This window comes from Apteryx rowi, unplaced genomic scaffold (genome assembly GCF_003343035.1).
Source record: "Apteryx rowi isolate R43461 unplaced genomic scaffold, aptRow1 scaffold_74, whole genome shotgun sequence".
Lineage (NCBI taxonomy): Eukaryota > Metazoa > Chordata > Aves > Apterygiformes > Apterygidae > Apteryx > Apteryx rowi.
The window spans coordinates 2,956,467-2,972,771 of record NW_020451027.1 but is presented as its reverse complement, the minus strand read 5'-3'; the positions used below and the strand labels follow the sequence as shown (position 1 = coordinate 2,972,771).

General features: G+C 34.8%; 1 protein-coding gene across 2 annotated transcripts in view; it reads right to left on the bottom strand.

Annotated features, from left to right (window-relative positions):
• Positions 1 to 16,305, bottom strand: part of DENND1B (DENN domain containing 1B) — a 161,251-nt gene that overhangs the window by 56,697 nt on the left and 88,249 nt on the right. For both annotated transcript variants that reach the window (XM_026087854.1, XM_026087855.1), the window contains 3 exons: positions 9,156 to 9,256; positions 2,708 to 2,753; positions 1,064 to 1,165 (listed from right to left, as the gene is read on the bottom strand). In XM_026087854.1, coding sequence (XP_025943639.1) covers positions 1,064 to 1,165; positions 2,708 to 2,753; positions 9,156 to 9,256 — 249 coding nt within the window. The remainder of the gene's footprint in view (positions 1 to 1,063; positions 1,166 to 2,707; positions 2,754 to 9,155; positions 9,257 to 16,305) is intronic.

Below are 16,305 nucleotides of genomic sequence, written 5' to 3'. Positions count from 1 at the left end.
TGCACTGCCTTACTTTAAGACAGTTTGTTTTTACAATTTACACTTTCAGAAAATGTAATTCTTTGATTTCACATTTTGATATAAAATTCTTTGTGCTGACAACAATTTCTGATAGCTTGAGCATCTATAAGTTAATAATCAAAACAGTGGTTTCACAAGGATATTCTTTTAGTGCTCTACTGGGAAAAACAAGATAAGTGAATTTTTTGACTATTCAAAATGATATACAGAATATGTTCCCCTATAGGCAACAGGAAAAAAAAAGGCGGGGGAGGACCCTCTGCAAGATCAAAGTCCAGAAAGAACTGGCACTTAATTTATCATCCTTTACAGACAAAAGACAGTTTTCGTCATTTCAAAAGGATCAGATGTCTTTTATGACAAACTGGGTTTGCAGTTTAATTTACAAATAGAATTCTAAGTAAGCAGTCTTTGCTCTGCCAAAGCAAATGACAAACAGTATAGGTTTTCATTCATGCAGCCCTCAGCAGGATAGAAGAGATTAAAATAAAACTGAAATAATTTAGAGAAAACAAATAAATGTTTCAGAAAGTTGAAGAAGATCAAAGCCTGAATTTTCTGACCCCAACTGTACAAGCATTTCTTATTATATTGACCAGTGCCATCAGATCATTAATTAAAAGGAAAGCGCTGGCAGGTGGCAGGGAAGCAGAAGCCRATAATTGGCCCCCTTCTTCTTTTTGCCTTCAAAAATTCTCTCGTTCTTTTGCAAGACACGCCACTAGGCAGACAGAAATGCCTACTTTGTAATATAATGATTAAGATGAGATGAAGAGACTCTTGCGTTTAAAGCAGCTATGCCTAATGAATGCAGCTAGCTTTATAATTATGATCCTACTTTTACAATAAGGAATATGATATTCCATTCAACATCTCTTCACCTGTCAAAAAAGTAAAAATTTCAAATATGGGAGGCTACAGCTGGCGCTTTTCTTTCCCCTTATTCCTTTTACTGCAGTTAGCAAAACCAGGCAAAAATAACTACTAGTAATTCAAGCAAATAGATAATAAAGAAAACCCATGAAATATCCGTAGGACTCACCACTTCACTAGGTAGGTTGTTCAGGTCATTAAAAGGGGTTTCTAGAGTGTTTGTGTCAACATTTAGCAAAACCACATCTTCCAGTGATCTATTTTTTACTCTCTGTTGAAGAAAAAAACAACAGTGTAAAAGCATTTTACTGTGGTACCCTCCTAAAGTACATTTTTATTACAAAGTGCTAGATTAGAAATTATGATTTTACAAAGGATAATAATGACAAAGACAACATCTTTGTGCCTTAGGTGTAGGATTTGTGGATTAGCTACAGGACTCAAAGAAGCTTTTAAAAACTCTCTTCAGCAAACAGTGAAGTTATATGGGTAACCTCTGAAATATAAGTGCAGTCAAGAAATGAATTCTTGAAAACCATGAATTACGTAAAACAGTTTAAAAAATACTAGAACTATAGATTCCTTATCACAATGTTTCATCTTATATCTGTGAAAATCAGATATGATATTAATCATATAATCAAAAGGAAAAAAAAAACAGAGCAAACTAAGTAGGATTTGCAGATTTATGCAAGTTCCAGCTACACGATGTCTACTAAGTATTACAGAAGAACAGATGAAAGAGTCTTTCATGAATGTAGTTGACTAGCAGATAAGAATTAAATAATTTGTTCCTTTCAGGAAAAATGACAGAACTCTTTTCTAGGTGATCCTGAAATAATAGATAATATTATGGTCCAGGAAATAATTCCAGAAGGAATTCAGGGACTTCATTTTTAGGCTAAGCCTTTCTGTTTCCTCATTTTCTGATGGAATAAGGAAAAAGATCCTAGTCAAGATAGTAAGATCAAGGTGTGCAGATCATAAGAACTTGCCTTAAGAGAACAGAAGGCTATGCCTAGAGTTCAGAAATACAGATGACAGAAGATTCTTTTTTGGAAACAGAAAAGTGCTAGTGGCCCAGAACAGGGGGAGAACCTACCTCAACAGCTTAGCAGAAACAGCTTTCATCTCCTCAGAAATCACTTCCGCAGAAATTTAAACCAAATAAAGCTCCTGAATCAATTATCTATTTTGCATGATAATCAGACTACACACACAGGGCCAATTAGGTCTTTTAATGGTTATGGAAAGATACAAAGCAATTTCTTATGACCTAGCTACTTACACACTGCTCAGGTAGGATTTTATTGTTTTACTGTATTTTTAAACCTGAAAAAGCTACCTCTTGCTTTCTGGCAAAAATTACTGTTATGACTGTTATCACAGGCTGAGTGTTAGACCCAGATTTTCAGGGCAGGAACATAAATTAGTTGGGAAATCAGAATGATGTTGACTTTTGAGTGATGAGTACTGCAAAAGAGTTTTAATTACTCTTGTTACTAGGAAAATTTGAATTGTTTTTGAACCATTTAAGGAAGGTAGAAACACCTCTGAGCTAGGAAATAGAATCAGAAACAAATCATGATTTAGGGCTTGCATGTCAGTAAAAAATGCTTCAAAAGTAAGATTTCAAAGGGAGCCTTTTACTTAGCAAAGCTTCTGAAGCTTAAATTCTGTAATTCTGTATGGCAAATATGAGGGATTCTTTCTAAAGCTTTTCCATTAAAAATATTATTTATGGTACACACTTCTCATACTTATCAATACTCAGACATATGCTGCAAACAAAGACAGTCTGAAACCTACTCACCTCTATTAAGCTTAAGTGGACACCAATTAGATATGGCATTGGTGCACTGAAGAGGAAAAAAAAGGAAAGATCAATTATTTTTTGAAATATCAACTACAAAAACATTTGTACAGCAAAAAATAGGTATTTAAAAATTTTGCACACTTTTGAGTCTGTAGTTAACTTTCACTGTTTAAGTTCGTATTAAATGTGTACACACATAGATGATCTTTAAATTATTAGCCAGAAAAAAATATTATTTTTTTACTCTGTGTTAAAAAGACTACAAAATATGGGAGACTGTTCCTAACCATGGCAAATATGAGCGGCAGGATGTGTAAGGCTGGCTAACCAGCTTGCCTGCATGTCTAACTTGAAACCAATGTTCTAAAGGTTGTCCGTCTCTAGAACTGCAACGGTTTTAAAATGCCATTCTGGGGAATATTCTCTCCACGGCTATCATAAGGGCCAGAGTTACAGGACCACACTGCAATGCAAATGCCCTAAAGACAAGACCAGTCTCAGCTCTGAACCCGCTTCCAAAGCCCTTCCCTGGGGGCATTTGGAACCCACCTACCTACTGTCCTGCTTCACTCAAGATAGGAAACTTTTCATTTCCAATGTAAGACAAGGAAATATAAACTCAAAATAAAACAATTGCTACACAAATATCCACACAAAGCTTATTGAATGAGACCCCCTGCAGTACATATAAACTGAACTAGTCAAGCTAATTTATCATGTTTTTTTATAATCTTCTGTTTCTTCCCCTGGTGAAGGTGTTCTGACATTTGACAAAGAAACTTCTTATCAAACTGCAAGCTCGATACATATTTGAATACATTAATGCTTCATACTGACAGAGCGAGATAAAGCAGTGCCAGCACTGGGAAGTAAAAGAAACCATTAAAATTTTAAGTCTACAAAACGCAACAGATGAATTAATACCAATCTGCCTCTGCATTACGGGGAAAAAAAAAAAAACAGAAAAAAAGATTCACCATGAAACCATGAGAGGCAAGCAAGTTACACAAGTATTAACAGAATGTTAATCTTACAGTAGTACACAAACTGTCTGCAGTTACTATCAGAAAACAATTGAATAATGTCAAGAATCACACCTTACAGACAGAAATTGAACTTTTTATATACATCATAGTTCCTCATATACAATTCCAAAATTTGCTGTCCAACACTCCTTCATGGGTGAGAACTGTGAGATCACTAAAAATATTCTCTCCAGTGAAGTGAGCTATGGATAGGCTTGTTTAAGCAACTCAGTGGGAAATGAAATACTAAGGAGCATAGAGAAAAACTAAATAAAAATAATCACTAAAAAAAATGGAAGGCATTTACATGTAAAGTTACACAGATCACCTGACATGCAATAGTTTCTTACATTGCACTAATTTGCTCTTGTATCTGAGCCTTAATGAGGTACTGCCTGATTAAAAGATTGACTTTCTGTGGCACAAAGAGAGGCTTTACTGGATCAGTTCATGTGGTCTCATCAATTTGGTTCTAGTTCTGGAGCAAAAGTAGCAATTCTCACCTGCCCACGACTGGAGTCACTTTTAGAAAAATCTGTACACGCTATGGATTATCCAACTGCTCTCATTAACAATGTCCCTCAGGAAAATATTGATGTAAAGAACCTCAGACTGACTGAAAACAAGTTTTCATTATGTTTGTACTGTCAAAAACAAAGGCTTGGTGAGACTGGATAGTTATCTCTGCAAACCGTCATGGCTTGGGGTTTCTCGGCAGTGGGGGGCAGACTTCCAAAAAAGGGAAATGGAGACCCCATGTCCTCACAGATCCTGTTCCTAACTCAATACTAAAAAGTTTTAGTACCTCCTATCCACTTCATCTAGGCTAGGGCCTTATATGTTTGTGGGCTAAACACAAATTGCACCCAGATTATACTTACGTACATGCCATAAATAAAACTTGTGCTCTATCATTCAGTCCTACTCTGCTATCTGCCTTCCCTTCCCTCACACTCAAACAAATGGTGCAACCCAACTACTCTGCTGATATTTAGCAAGAACATTAGGAGGTCCTTCTAATGACACTGGATAGCACAGGTGCTATCCAGGTCCCAAATTCAGTTGGGGAACAAATTCAGATATAGGCTAACAACTGTCATCTTTATAGTATAAGTTATTAGAAATTATGCGTTTTAGGTAATCTCTCTAACTGCTTTTGAGAAAATCTTTGTTCCCTCCAAACAAATGAGAATGACTACGACTGGCATACATAACTGAGGATTCTTCTGCTGCGTATTCAGCAAATTAGAGCCTCAGGTTCTTCACAAAGTATCTTAGTGTTACTAATAACGTGAACTGGAGAAACCATTGGTTTAAAAAAAAAAAAAAAAGTACGTTATCACATATGTATTTTATGCACACTTATCTTCTGTTCTATAAAGCAACATTGTTCCAACAGCTTCACCTGGCCTGCACTGACTTATAAGAGCTGATGATTTGCTCCATTAATAAATTTGTTATTAAAAAAAGGGCAGTGTGTAGCTCTTTTCTATAGAATTAGGCAACAACTACATAATTTTAATTTAAGAAATAAACAGCAGAATAAAAAGTACAAAACCAGTTAGATAAACATTTCCCAAAAATGCATGAAATAAAAACTGCAGGTATGGAAAGTCACTCTTATCATTTTCAGCAAAGAATGCATTTTATTACCACTGGATTATAAAGCCCTAACAGCAGAGGTTTGTAATATGTACATGAAATTGCTCACTATGATACTACTGGGAGCTGCTATACAGTTTTAATCTTGCTTATGCATGTTATTACCAAAAATGTTATTAATCCATGGCATCATTTCCTAAAATAATTACTATGTTATGCAAAACATGCAAGTTAATTGGAAAATAACTGCCCCATTCTCATGAAAACAGGCTTGCGTATATTCAAATACAGGAGAGACCAAATTTCATAAAAAGACGCATTGCAATCGTAACTTGAATTTTCTGTTTGCATTACATTCTTAACTGAGCTTCAGTAGAACAGATGCTTTATCATCCACAGACAAAACTGTCATACGTTTTTGTATCAGTGACTTAGTTTGCCAAGAAATTATATAGAAAATTCGAAGAAATTACCTCTCCTCTTCACAAAAATTAATTTTATTCAAAAATAATTACTAAATCAATGTTCAAAACTCATTTTCGTAAAAGGTATTTTGAAACCAAGACACTATCTGGGCTGAGTGCAACAATATCTTTTTATTTCCTGAAATGTAAAGAAGAAAATGATTCTATAAAGAAAAATTCAGAAAAATCTTTCTTTATGTACTCAGGAATATGTTTTGGGAAGCATATGTTATTTCTGTGCATTTTCTTCTTTTTGAGCTAAAACAAATAACTACTTTCACTGTCTAACATTTGACTGTCTTTTAGAAAAAGGAATTGATTATAACTCTTTTTTAATGGCTGTCCAAGCCTCATATTTCTCAAGGCCAAGTTAAGCTATGTGGGGAAAAAAACTCTGAAGTAATTTAAAAAAAACAGTGTGTTCACACACAGGACCTTGCATATACCCGTACCTGGCCAATCCTGATGACATTACAGTCCACACTGATGCTCAAAATCCATGGCTTTGGATTATTTTAACAATATCTGATACCTATCTATAACCAGCCTGTATATCAGACTGCCTGATGGAATCACAAGAGGCTTGCTGACTAAAAAGGCAAGCGGAAAGATTTAAATAATTTTTCAATACAGATACCAGTATGTTTTAGCCAAAGATGTATTTTTCTTTTTTCATACCCACAAAATGTACTAGCTGAGTACTTTAGGTAATTTATCAAATTCTAACCTCCAAAGAACTATCATTTATCTCTAAGAAATTTTGAAGATTTGTAGTCCAACTTGACAAAAAAAAAGAAAATACATTTGTGGATTTCTCAAAAAATCTGTTGGATGATTCACATGGAAAAAATGCAGGAGCAGGGCCTATACCTACACTAGTAGATTTAAATGCATTTTATCTTTGTTTAGAAGTGGCTGAGCTGCCTTGGAATGAACAAAATTAGCAAACTGATAATCCCTACTCTCTTCATTAAGACAACATTTCAGAACAATGCTAAGATAATGCGAGTACATGGGAGATATCACAACAAAGTCCAAGTGAAACAATGACAAAGAGTTTCTAGGTATGAAAATGTATGTCAAGTTAAATGGAAAAAAGGCACTGCTATAAAAATAACTTTAATCTGTCAAGAAAACATCAAAAGTGAAAACATATTAAGAAGTCTAGAAAAATGGTTTTATTCTTTTTGAACTGACAAGATCATCTGAGAGTGCACATTAGGCCTGGTCTGACATAAGCTTTGGTCCTATAAATACCTCTAGGTTTTCTAACTTGATATATTATATACCTAAGAGGAAAACACTTGTTCACTATTAATAGACCAAAACATGAGGAAAGCTAAGCATTTTAAGTTGTTTTTCCTTACAGTATTACAGTATCCATTACAGTATGTCTGATAAAAGAATCATTCAAACCAGACATGATCAGATAGAGAAAAATTAATGTATGACAATCTAAATAAAAAGTCTGAATTATAGTTACTGTGATAACTTCATCAACTGTGCATTTCCTTTTATGAATTTTATGTTTCCATTTGAACACCTCAAAAAAAGAGAAACATGTTTTTTTCCCCCTCTGTTGTACTACAGTAAAAAAGAAAAAGGGATATAAATGAGTTTTACAAGTTTTAAAAACTCCATGCTTCCTTTTAATGAGTAAAAAAAAATTCTCAGGTCATGACATAATGACCTAGAATCTCAACTACTATAATCATCATACGAAACTGTGTACAGTGTCTAACATTATTATTTCTAGAGACATTATCCGTGCTTAGGAGGAGAAACAAAAAATCCTCTAGTATTCAGGACACACTCTGCAGGGAACAGCTTGAAAAAAGGTGTCAATCTGCCTTCTTTCTGAGAACAGCAGTTCTGGATGGTACTGAAGAAAATACAAAGCTTCTGATGATAAGTTCAAGTAATACAAAACCCAAACAAATACATCCAAGCTATACCCCCATCTTGGTGCATTTTCTCAAAGCAAGAAAGGAAAACAATTAGGACAGAGTTTCTCCAAAAGAAAAGTATCATTAAAGATGAAAGGCTTAGCTACAGTTGAAAGAGAAGGAAAGGGGGGAGAATATTTGATTTATTTTTAAAAACAATAAATAATTTACATATGAAGTAAAGGAGCTACCAAAGGAAAAAAAAAAAGATTTATCATGGGCAAATATTGTGAACTTGAGGAAAAAACTATCAAAGGGACTTAAAGAAATATAATGAAAATTTCTCTGAAAACAAAAAAAGTTCAACGGACTGGGTGGAGATCAATGGAACATTAATATTTATAGGTTCTAGAAAAAAAACATAAAGCTAAACAAGCATACAAGCATAATTTCTGAAAAAAAAATATTAGTAACAGAAAAATAGACTTCTGTTGTTAGGTATCTGACTCGGACTCAGTTTTTGTATGATTTAATTCTCGATCTGTAAAATGTCTTTAAAAGGCTTGGTTTTCCACTATAGACCCATACATATTTAAAGTTAAAGCCTCTAGGGATGGATATTCCTGTATTACGTGCTTTAATGCAACTCTCATTTGGTATCTCTGGAACTACTACAAATAGAGAAAAGTAAATCCTTTCTTACCCTGAAATCTTAAAACCCAGGTGTTTGGAAGAGAAAATTATCTCTGAAACTATCCCATTGTAGTAAAAAATGATCATCAAAAATATCATCCCTTGAAGGGTCAAAAGTGCCTAGAGAAGTGACTGTTTCTTTTTCAATTTAAAAATCTGCCAAAAATATGAAGTCTGTTTTGTGAACACAAATTTCAACAGGAGTATATGTAAGCAAAGAATTTCTTATGACAATAAATTTGGAAGTACCAAAAGCAGATTATGATCTCCTTCAGGAAAGTGTTGGATATAGTCCTAAACCTGGCTGGGCCTTAAAACTCAAGAAAAATACAAACATTAAATCATTCTATAGAACTAAGAAAAATGTAGATGCCTCCTAGTATTTGATTCCACAGACATTAGTCATTTTTAATGCTTCTTTCAGTATCTTTTACCTGAGATTAAATGTCAAATAAATGAAAACTATTACATCAGTTATATTTAAATTACCAAATGCATTCTCTAACAATAAAACATGAACAGTTATTACAATCAGAATTCTAAATGCTACCTTGATAGTACTCAGCATTGTAACTCAAGGTCCCAACTCAAAAAGCATGTAAAGAAATGCTGAAGTATCACTCATCAAGTAATCATTTAAGCATTGGCTTAAGTGCTTTCATAAACTGGATCCTGTATATTTAGTCATATAAATAGTCATTGTTTTTATGAGTTAATTCAGATTACAAGAGAGGTAAAACTCTCAGAAAGGAGGATAACAGGTTAGCTATCTTACCAGCAGTAGTCCAGAAGATGGGCAGGAAGCACTGGGATGTAAATGTGTTGCCAATACATCGGATATAACAATGCAGCTGACGCATGAACACAAGCAGTCAACTAAAACCAAAAATATATAAATAGAATTGGCAAAAAAAAATATGAAGAGCAAGAAGAAAATGCAACATGATAAATTAATTTGTAGATGTTCAAGAATCTTAACTGTCACAAACCCGCTAATGTAGCTTTTTTCTTAAATTACTTTTAATTGTTTAGATGTACTTATGAACTCTGAGATACATATACAAGTACCACGTTTACAAAATGCAAACTGACAAGTAAGTTAAGCCCTGCTCAGCCTCTTTCCTTGGAAAAGAAAATAAACATGCACTTGTTGATGTTTTTCACGGTCAACAAATTCGGGTAGTGCCATCCGGAACACAAAGCACTCGAGTGCACGTGAACAGCATTCAGCTCCGGGAGCGGGAAAGGCAGCAGCACTTCCCAGGACCTTCCCGCCCTTCGAAACAACAGCAGTTGATCTGACCCTGCTTCAAGCCTCAGAAGTGCACTAAACTCTAGAGCAGGATTAACTTAACTGCCACTATTTTTATTTCCAAACTACCTACCTATATATATATATATTTTATATATATATATATATAAAATCTAAAGTGGATATTCCCTATGACAGCAGAGTAACTTTATTACAACTTCCCAAAACTTCTTCCCCAAAATAGGAACTGGAAAGTCTGGCACTAGCTACCCAAAAAATAAAGACTTCCCTGACCAGGACACAGAGGTGTTACAGTCTGCTTACCATTCAAAAAGTAGACAGCTGTTTTCTTAAAGACTGTGGAACTGGTTAGTAACTAGGTCTAGTGCACTTCTCTAGTGAACAAAATAATTTGAAATACATAATAAAGAGCTTGAATTTGACCTCTCAAATATTCTGTTGCTATCAGGGAGTCGGACAATTACATAAATCTGAGCAGTTTTACTCATTAAGCAACAGAGAAGTCCACAGAATGAGAAAGTGTCAAGACTGTTTTCAAAAGGAGCTAGTCTATATTCAGCAAATAAACCATTACTAATCTCATCCAAAAATACTTAGACATAGTGGGAGAAGAACTTTGATCAGAAGAGAATTTAAGAACCTCAGTCATAGGACTTAACACAATCTCTTCAGGACACAAGAAGTCCTACCAAAGAGCAATTTCTACTATTGACGCTGTACTGTCCTCCCCTCGTGCTTTATCTATCACAGCTCCCCTAATGAAGGCGGAGAATACCCGTAGCAGACAAAGGCATCGTTCCAAGCAGAAGACACTGAGCTTATGGAAGACAAAAGACTGTTCTCATGTTTTAATATCACAACAAAATTGCTGCCTGAGGTTAACAATTATTACTGTTCTTTATTAGACTTGTGTACTTGTACTGTAACAAAACTATGAGCTAAAATAAAATGTAAATCCTGTCTATACAGCAAGTGCTAAAATTCTGTGTATTTTACAGAAAAAAGCTCTTTGTGGAAGAGATCAGCAGTTAAAGGCTTTCACACTGTGGCTATCCTGGACAGTTACACTTGTACATAAAAATTATACTGCAATTGTGTGTGTGTGTGTGTGTGTATTTATTTATTTTAATAAAAATGAAAAAAATAATTATAATAGCATCACAGCAGCAATCACGGACAATTACAATTTGCACAGCATAGTTTGCTCATCACTCAGATTAATATAACACGATTAAATATGGAAAAGAAAAGGGTCTGAAAGCTCCTGAGGGATATCATTAGGGCAAATTGCCAAAGAATGAAACATGAGCCAGTCAGGAGAGTCTGGAAGCTGCAATAATACCAAGGGACTTGAATGTTCGACAGTTGGAGCTTCAGTAATGTGTGAACTGCAGGTTAAGGTATCAAGAGACTATGTTCACTGACACAGAGAATGTCACTATTGACCAACGAACTGTCCAAGCTTGACAGTTATACTACAGAAAGCCAAGTATATCATAATTCCATATTTAAACTGTTCATTTCAGATTAACATTTCGTTTCTTAGCTTTATGTCAAACATCTGCAATTCATCTCATTTTAGATTTATAGTAATTGTCATTTTAATAATTACTGTTTTCTTACTAAGAATTAATTGACTGGAGGAAGAAATAAGTGAGTATCTTTCTCCTCTTTAACACAGAACTGCTTACAGAATTTATTTCTGCATTATCACTCTCTGCAGTTGAAGTAATACTACTGATGATGCATTCAAGCTCAGTATTATGTTTTGGGTCTTATATACAAAATGGAAATGGAATTACCAGTTAAAATGTTCACATGCTATTATAAGCAGCATGTAACTTTTAAACCACAACTAGCTATATAAAAGTTAGCATTTCAATCACAGACTGAAATAAAACAGAGCATACAGAGGATCCTAAAAACATATACACCATCCTTCTCCTCTTAATCAGCATTTTTAAATTATGGATTAACATGACTATGCTATATGCATAAAGAAATATTTTTCTTTCTTATGCATATATAAAGTCTGTGTCATATTTTAGTTCACAATCCAGAAAAGGAAGTAAATAATTCCATTAAAAACCATTTAAAGTTTTATTAACTCTCTCATTTTAGAATCTATATATTGGTGTGGCATTCAGAAGACTAGCATTTAACATTTTTAATAAAAAATATCTACTGAATTTTAGCATTTCTAGCAGCAAATGCAAGGACTTGATTACCTAGACACCAGTGCTTTTCAGTACTGCTCCTTGCTTTTCAATTTAATAACATGTAACACCTTATCTATGCTACTGCAGTAGGTTTCTAAACATTATAGTATGGCACGAAAATGCTTTATAGCTTCCTGTTGCATACAGTCTGTAATACAAGCAGCTACGTGATTCTAATACCGTTTGAACTGAGCAACATTTTAGTACTGTGTCAATTGTCTCTAAGCAAATCATGATACAATAATTATGGATTTCACATTATAAAATTTGCACTTTTTCTAGCCATTTTATTCTTTCCTTTTTTTAATATTTCAGCAGTGACTGCATTCCTCAAATGCATTAGCTATTTACACAACTTACCTCTTTAACTGACATATTCACTCTTCTAAATAGAAAGAAATAGGAAATTCTGCAAATCTTGGAATAATACTCTAAATCCTAAATAATCAGATAGTTAAAAAAACTGAAAAGCATTCAGGGCCAAGCTTGTGCCTGACTGTTTAAATTAGAAATCAGAGGTTTACAGAGTCCACCACTGGATTCTGGAGGGATGTCTGATAGCAACTGCAGTGTGAAGGAGAAGCAGCTAGAGCAAGATCAGGCGCCCTGCGGAAAGCTGGAGATGAGAGGCAGAGAGCGCAGCCCACTCTGCGAGGTGCAGAAATGAACATCTGTGGCTTGACCAAGTGCTGAGAACTGGCTGGTGAGACCTCTTCAGAAAAGAATCCTTTATGCTGTTTAGCGAAAGAGGTATTTATATGGAGCCTCTCTGTCAATTGAGATCTATTCCAAAAAGAATTATCAATATCTACATTTTTAAAAAGTTTTCAAGAAGAGAAGCGTCATAGTTCAGAGAAATTTCTTTTCCAAGAAAGGTAGTCATTACACTAAATTATACTGAAGTCATTTTCAAGGCTGTTTTCAACCATACCTATTTTGGCAGCTACTGGAGATTTCATCAACTGTGAACCATGACCCCTTTCTTTACAGATAAGCTTGTATATGTAAGGTGAAAGCATCTGTCAAAAAAAATTTGCTAGATCCAACGGTGTGAGTATACATATATATGTACATATGTATACATGTGTATATATATACACACACATGCATCATTTTTCAATATAGAGTTGGTTAAAAGTTCATAAATTATTGTAAAATAGTGTTATGGAACCTATTTGGTTACTGCAAGTTTGACAGTTTATTACATGCTTTCTAGCAGCAAATGATACTGCTCCAACAGTCTACCACATGCAAAACACCTGCCAGTGTTGTGTTCTCTTCCGTAATGAAATGGCCTGGCAATTTTTTTTAAACAGAATTTTTGTCTGTTGAAATCCTTGTTTGTCAATACTGAATAATAGGGGTTATTTTTCCAAAATTTCTGATTTTCAAGAAATTACTGCTTATCTTCATTTTCCAAGCATTTCTTCTAGTTTAAGCAATTTTTCATTTTGAAAATAAAACTGATTGTGGCTTTCAAAATTGGTTGAAATAAAGTGCTTTTAAATTATATAAACAAATAAGTCAATTGACCTAAACTAGCTAAAAAAAACCCTGTTAATAAAAACTTTTAGTGTTCAACCCATTTTCTAATTAGAATACAAACTTAATTTGACATTCCTAACGATTTCATAGGACAGCAAAAAAGTTTGTTGTTCCATTCTAACTATCAATTAATGAATTTATTACATTATTTTGTACAACTGAAAGTTTCAGTCTGTTTCTGATCTCTTCTGATAATACACTCTAGTCAGCGTCACCATACAAGCTTTCATCAACCTGCAGGGAAAGCATGTGCTGTTTTCTCCAGACTTTTGTAGTGATTCTAGTACAGTAATTCTATCTTTTCCCCCTGGAAAAATATGTGAGAACTATGTGCTTACTGGTAATACCAGGCTATAATAAAAAGTCTCTCCAAACAGTGGAAGACAGCACTTCAAAAAGTTTTACAGCAAAATTCATTACTGAGGGGTAATAAATTGATTACTACCAAATGCCAGCATGACTGAAATAATGTAAGAATCCTAGAGAAAGTGAGGAGTTGTTTTCCACCTTACTGCAACAAACAGCCATTTGGGAAGACTGTGTTGTTCAAAATCTACAACTGTTGAACAAGAATTATTAGGAAAAATTTTAGTTCAAGGCTTGATCAAAGTAGGTTTACTTGTTCCTAGGAACACGAAGAGTGCAGCTCCTCCCTATCTCTCATGTGGATGTAATAATTCTGATATGTATATCTGCTATTCCAACACTCAGTCCTATCAATGAAGCTTTTTACTGTGGACTTTCAAAATGACTTGCCTCATGCCGCCCCCCTTTATTTCTGCTAAAACACTACAATATGTCTAGAACCACACTACTTTGCTTGAAAGACTTTCTGCAGACTCGCACGTTGTGCTTATTTGATACCTGTCTGCAAATTCATATTATTTGAAAGAGTAAAATGAAAACATTTATTCTATATCTTGCACAAAGCTATTCTTTGTCATCTCAAAGCTATTCTTTCTCTAGCAGTTACTTGCTATCAGTATAAATTATTTTCTTCAAAGCACTTCCTATAACTAAAGGTAAAAAGAGATGCAGAGTGTAGATGACAAGATTTACTCATGCCACAACACGAAAATTGGAAATGCATAAACTGATTAGCAGAATCTTGTCAGAAAGCCAGAAATGGAAAGAGAAGTTAGATAAAATGCTAAAGTAAAATTAACCTGTGATACAGTACAACCTTTTAAAATCAACTATAAGGAATTAAAGAACTACTGTGATAAAACCATTTTCTAAAAAAATCCTCAAACACTGTCAATCTCTGTCAACACCATGTCCAGAAACGGGTACTGGTATGCTCTTTCCCTCCTCCTTCACAGTCCCATTGGGCTAAAGAATTGCTTCCCTCCCACTGTCTTGACCACACATATGTTGAAAGATGTCAAAGATTCTGCTTAGTTAACTCATCTACTTATTAATACCCAGTAAAAAAATTGTAGAGGATAGGTCACCTTTTCACTACTACAACTACGATAGCTACCATCAGCCTGGACCAACTCCTATTGCTGGTACCTGTCAATATTCCCTGCTTACGAGAATTACTGTGAAATCACTATCCACTTCCTGAGAGGGGAAGAGCAGTTCAAGCGAAAGGAAGCCTCTCTTCTACATTGCTACAGCTCCTAAGACTATCAGCTTTGTCAAAAGGGACATCCACATCTAAATCTTGTTCGATGGGGAATGAAATCAGGCCCCAAACACATTACAGATACTTAACACCTGCTAAGATCCACCCCTTCCCATCCATTTCTTGAACTGGCAGGGAGAGATTGTTGGGGGCAAAGAGCTGAAAGGGAGCCCTTGCTTTGGCCAACTTACAATAGACCATAAATCCCTTCCCACCTCTAAAGGACAAAAAAAATCAGACTAAATCATAAGCTTAGTCTACTCTACTGGCATTGGTGAGAAGACTGAAATCACTGAATAAAAAAAAAATTCAGCAACAATCAAAGAGAAAAGAATGTACTGTCCAAGCCACAACAGCCAAAGGTTAGCCATTTCTCATGCATTTCTTTAATTTAGCGCCTGACTAGTAGTTTCCCATCTGCCATCCCCATAAACTTTAAAAAGAAAAAGAGGGAGGACCTTAAATGAGCCATAATGTATTTTCCTCCTGTTGGCAAGACAAGGCCTCAGCATTCCTCACTAACATGAGTGAGGAGAAGCTCACATGGAGAGTGGGAAAGGGAAATATATTTCCAGTCCACAGCTGACAAATTCAACTTTTTCCATCATGAAACATGGAAAAAGAAAACACTAATTTAAAAAACTTACTGTCTCCATTTTTGGGGGATATTATTTGCTTCCTTTATCCTTATTTTGGGGGAAGGAAAGAGAAAAGTGTTACTCATGTATTTGACAGCACCTCATATACAATCAATTTCATTCTTTTCTTGCAATTCTTGATTCATAAGCAGCATTATGGCATCATTGTTGTGCATTAGTTTGGAAGGGAGAAGAAAAGACTGCAGCTAGTTTGTTCCTTGCCTATGGCTCCAGGAAGGACACGTTTCTCAATAATGGAAGTGGAGCAGAAAATGCAGCTGAAGTGGTAATAGGTGAGCACTCAGCAAGGAATGCCACTGACATACTGTGTCTGTACTGAGGAACCAAACACTTTCATAGATACTTAGATGTATCTATATAACCCGTAGGTGTGGGTGGCATAGAAAAAGCCATGCAACTTGATTCAGTTACTCAATTTCTTCTTCGCACAAAGGTTTTTAGTATTATTCATATGTTGAGAGTTCATCTTTATAGACGATGAACTTTCAGAAGTTAGTCAAGTCACCTTTTATCCCTCACGTTTCAAATTAGATTACCTGACAGGTCTCTTACTGATATTTATCCATCCCATAATAAACTAATTACACTTATTTATATAA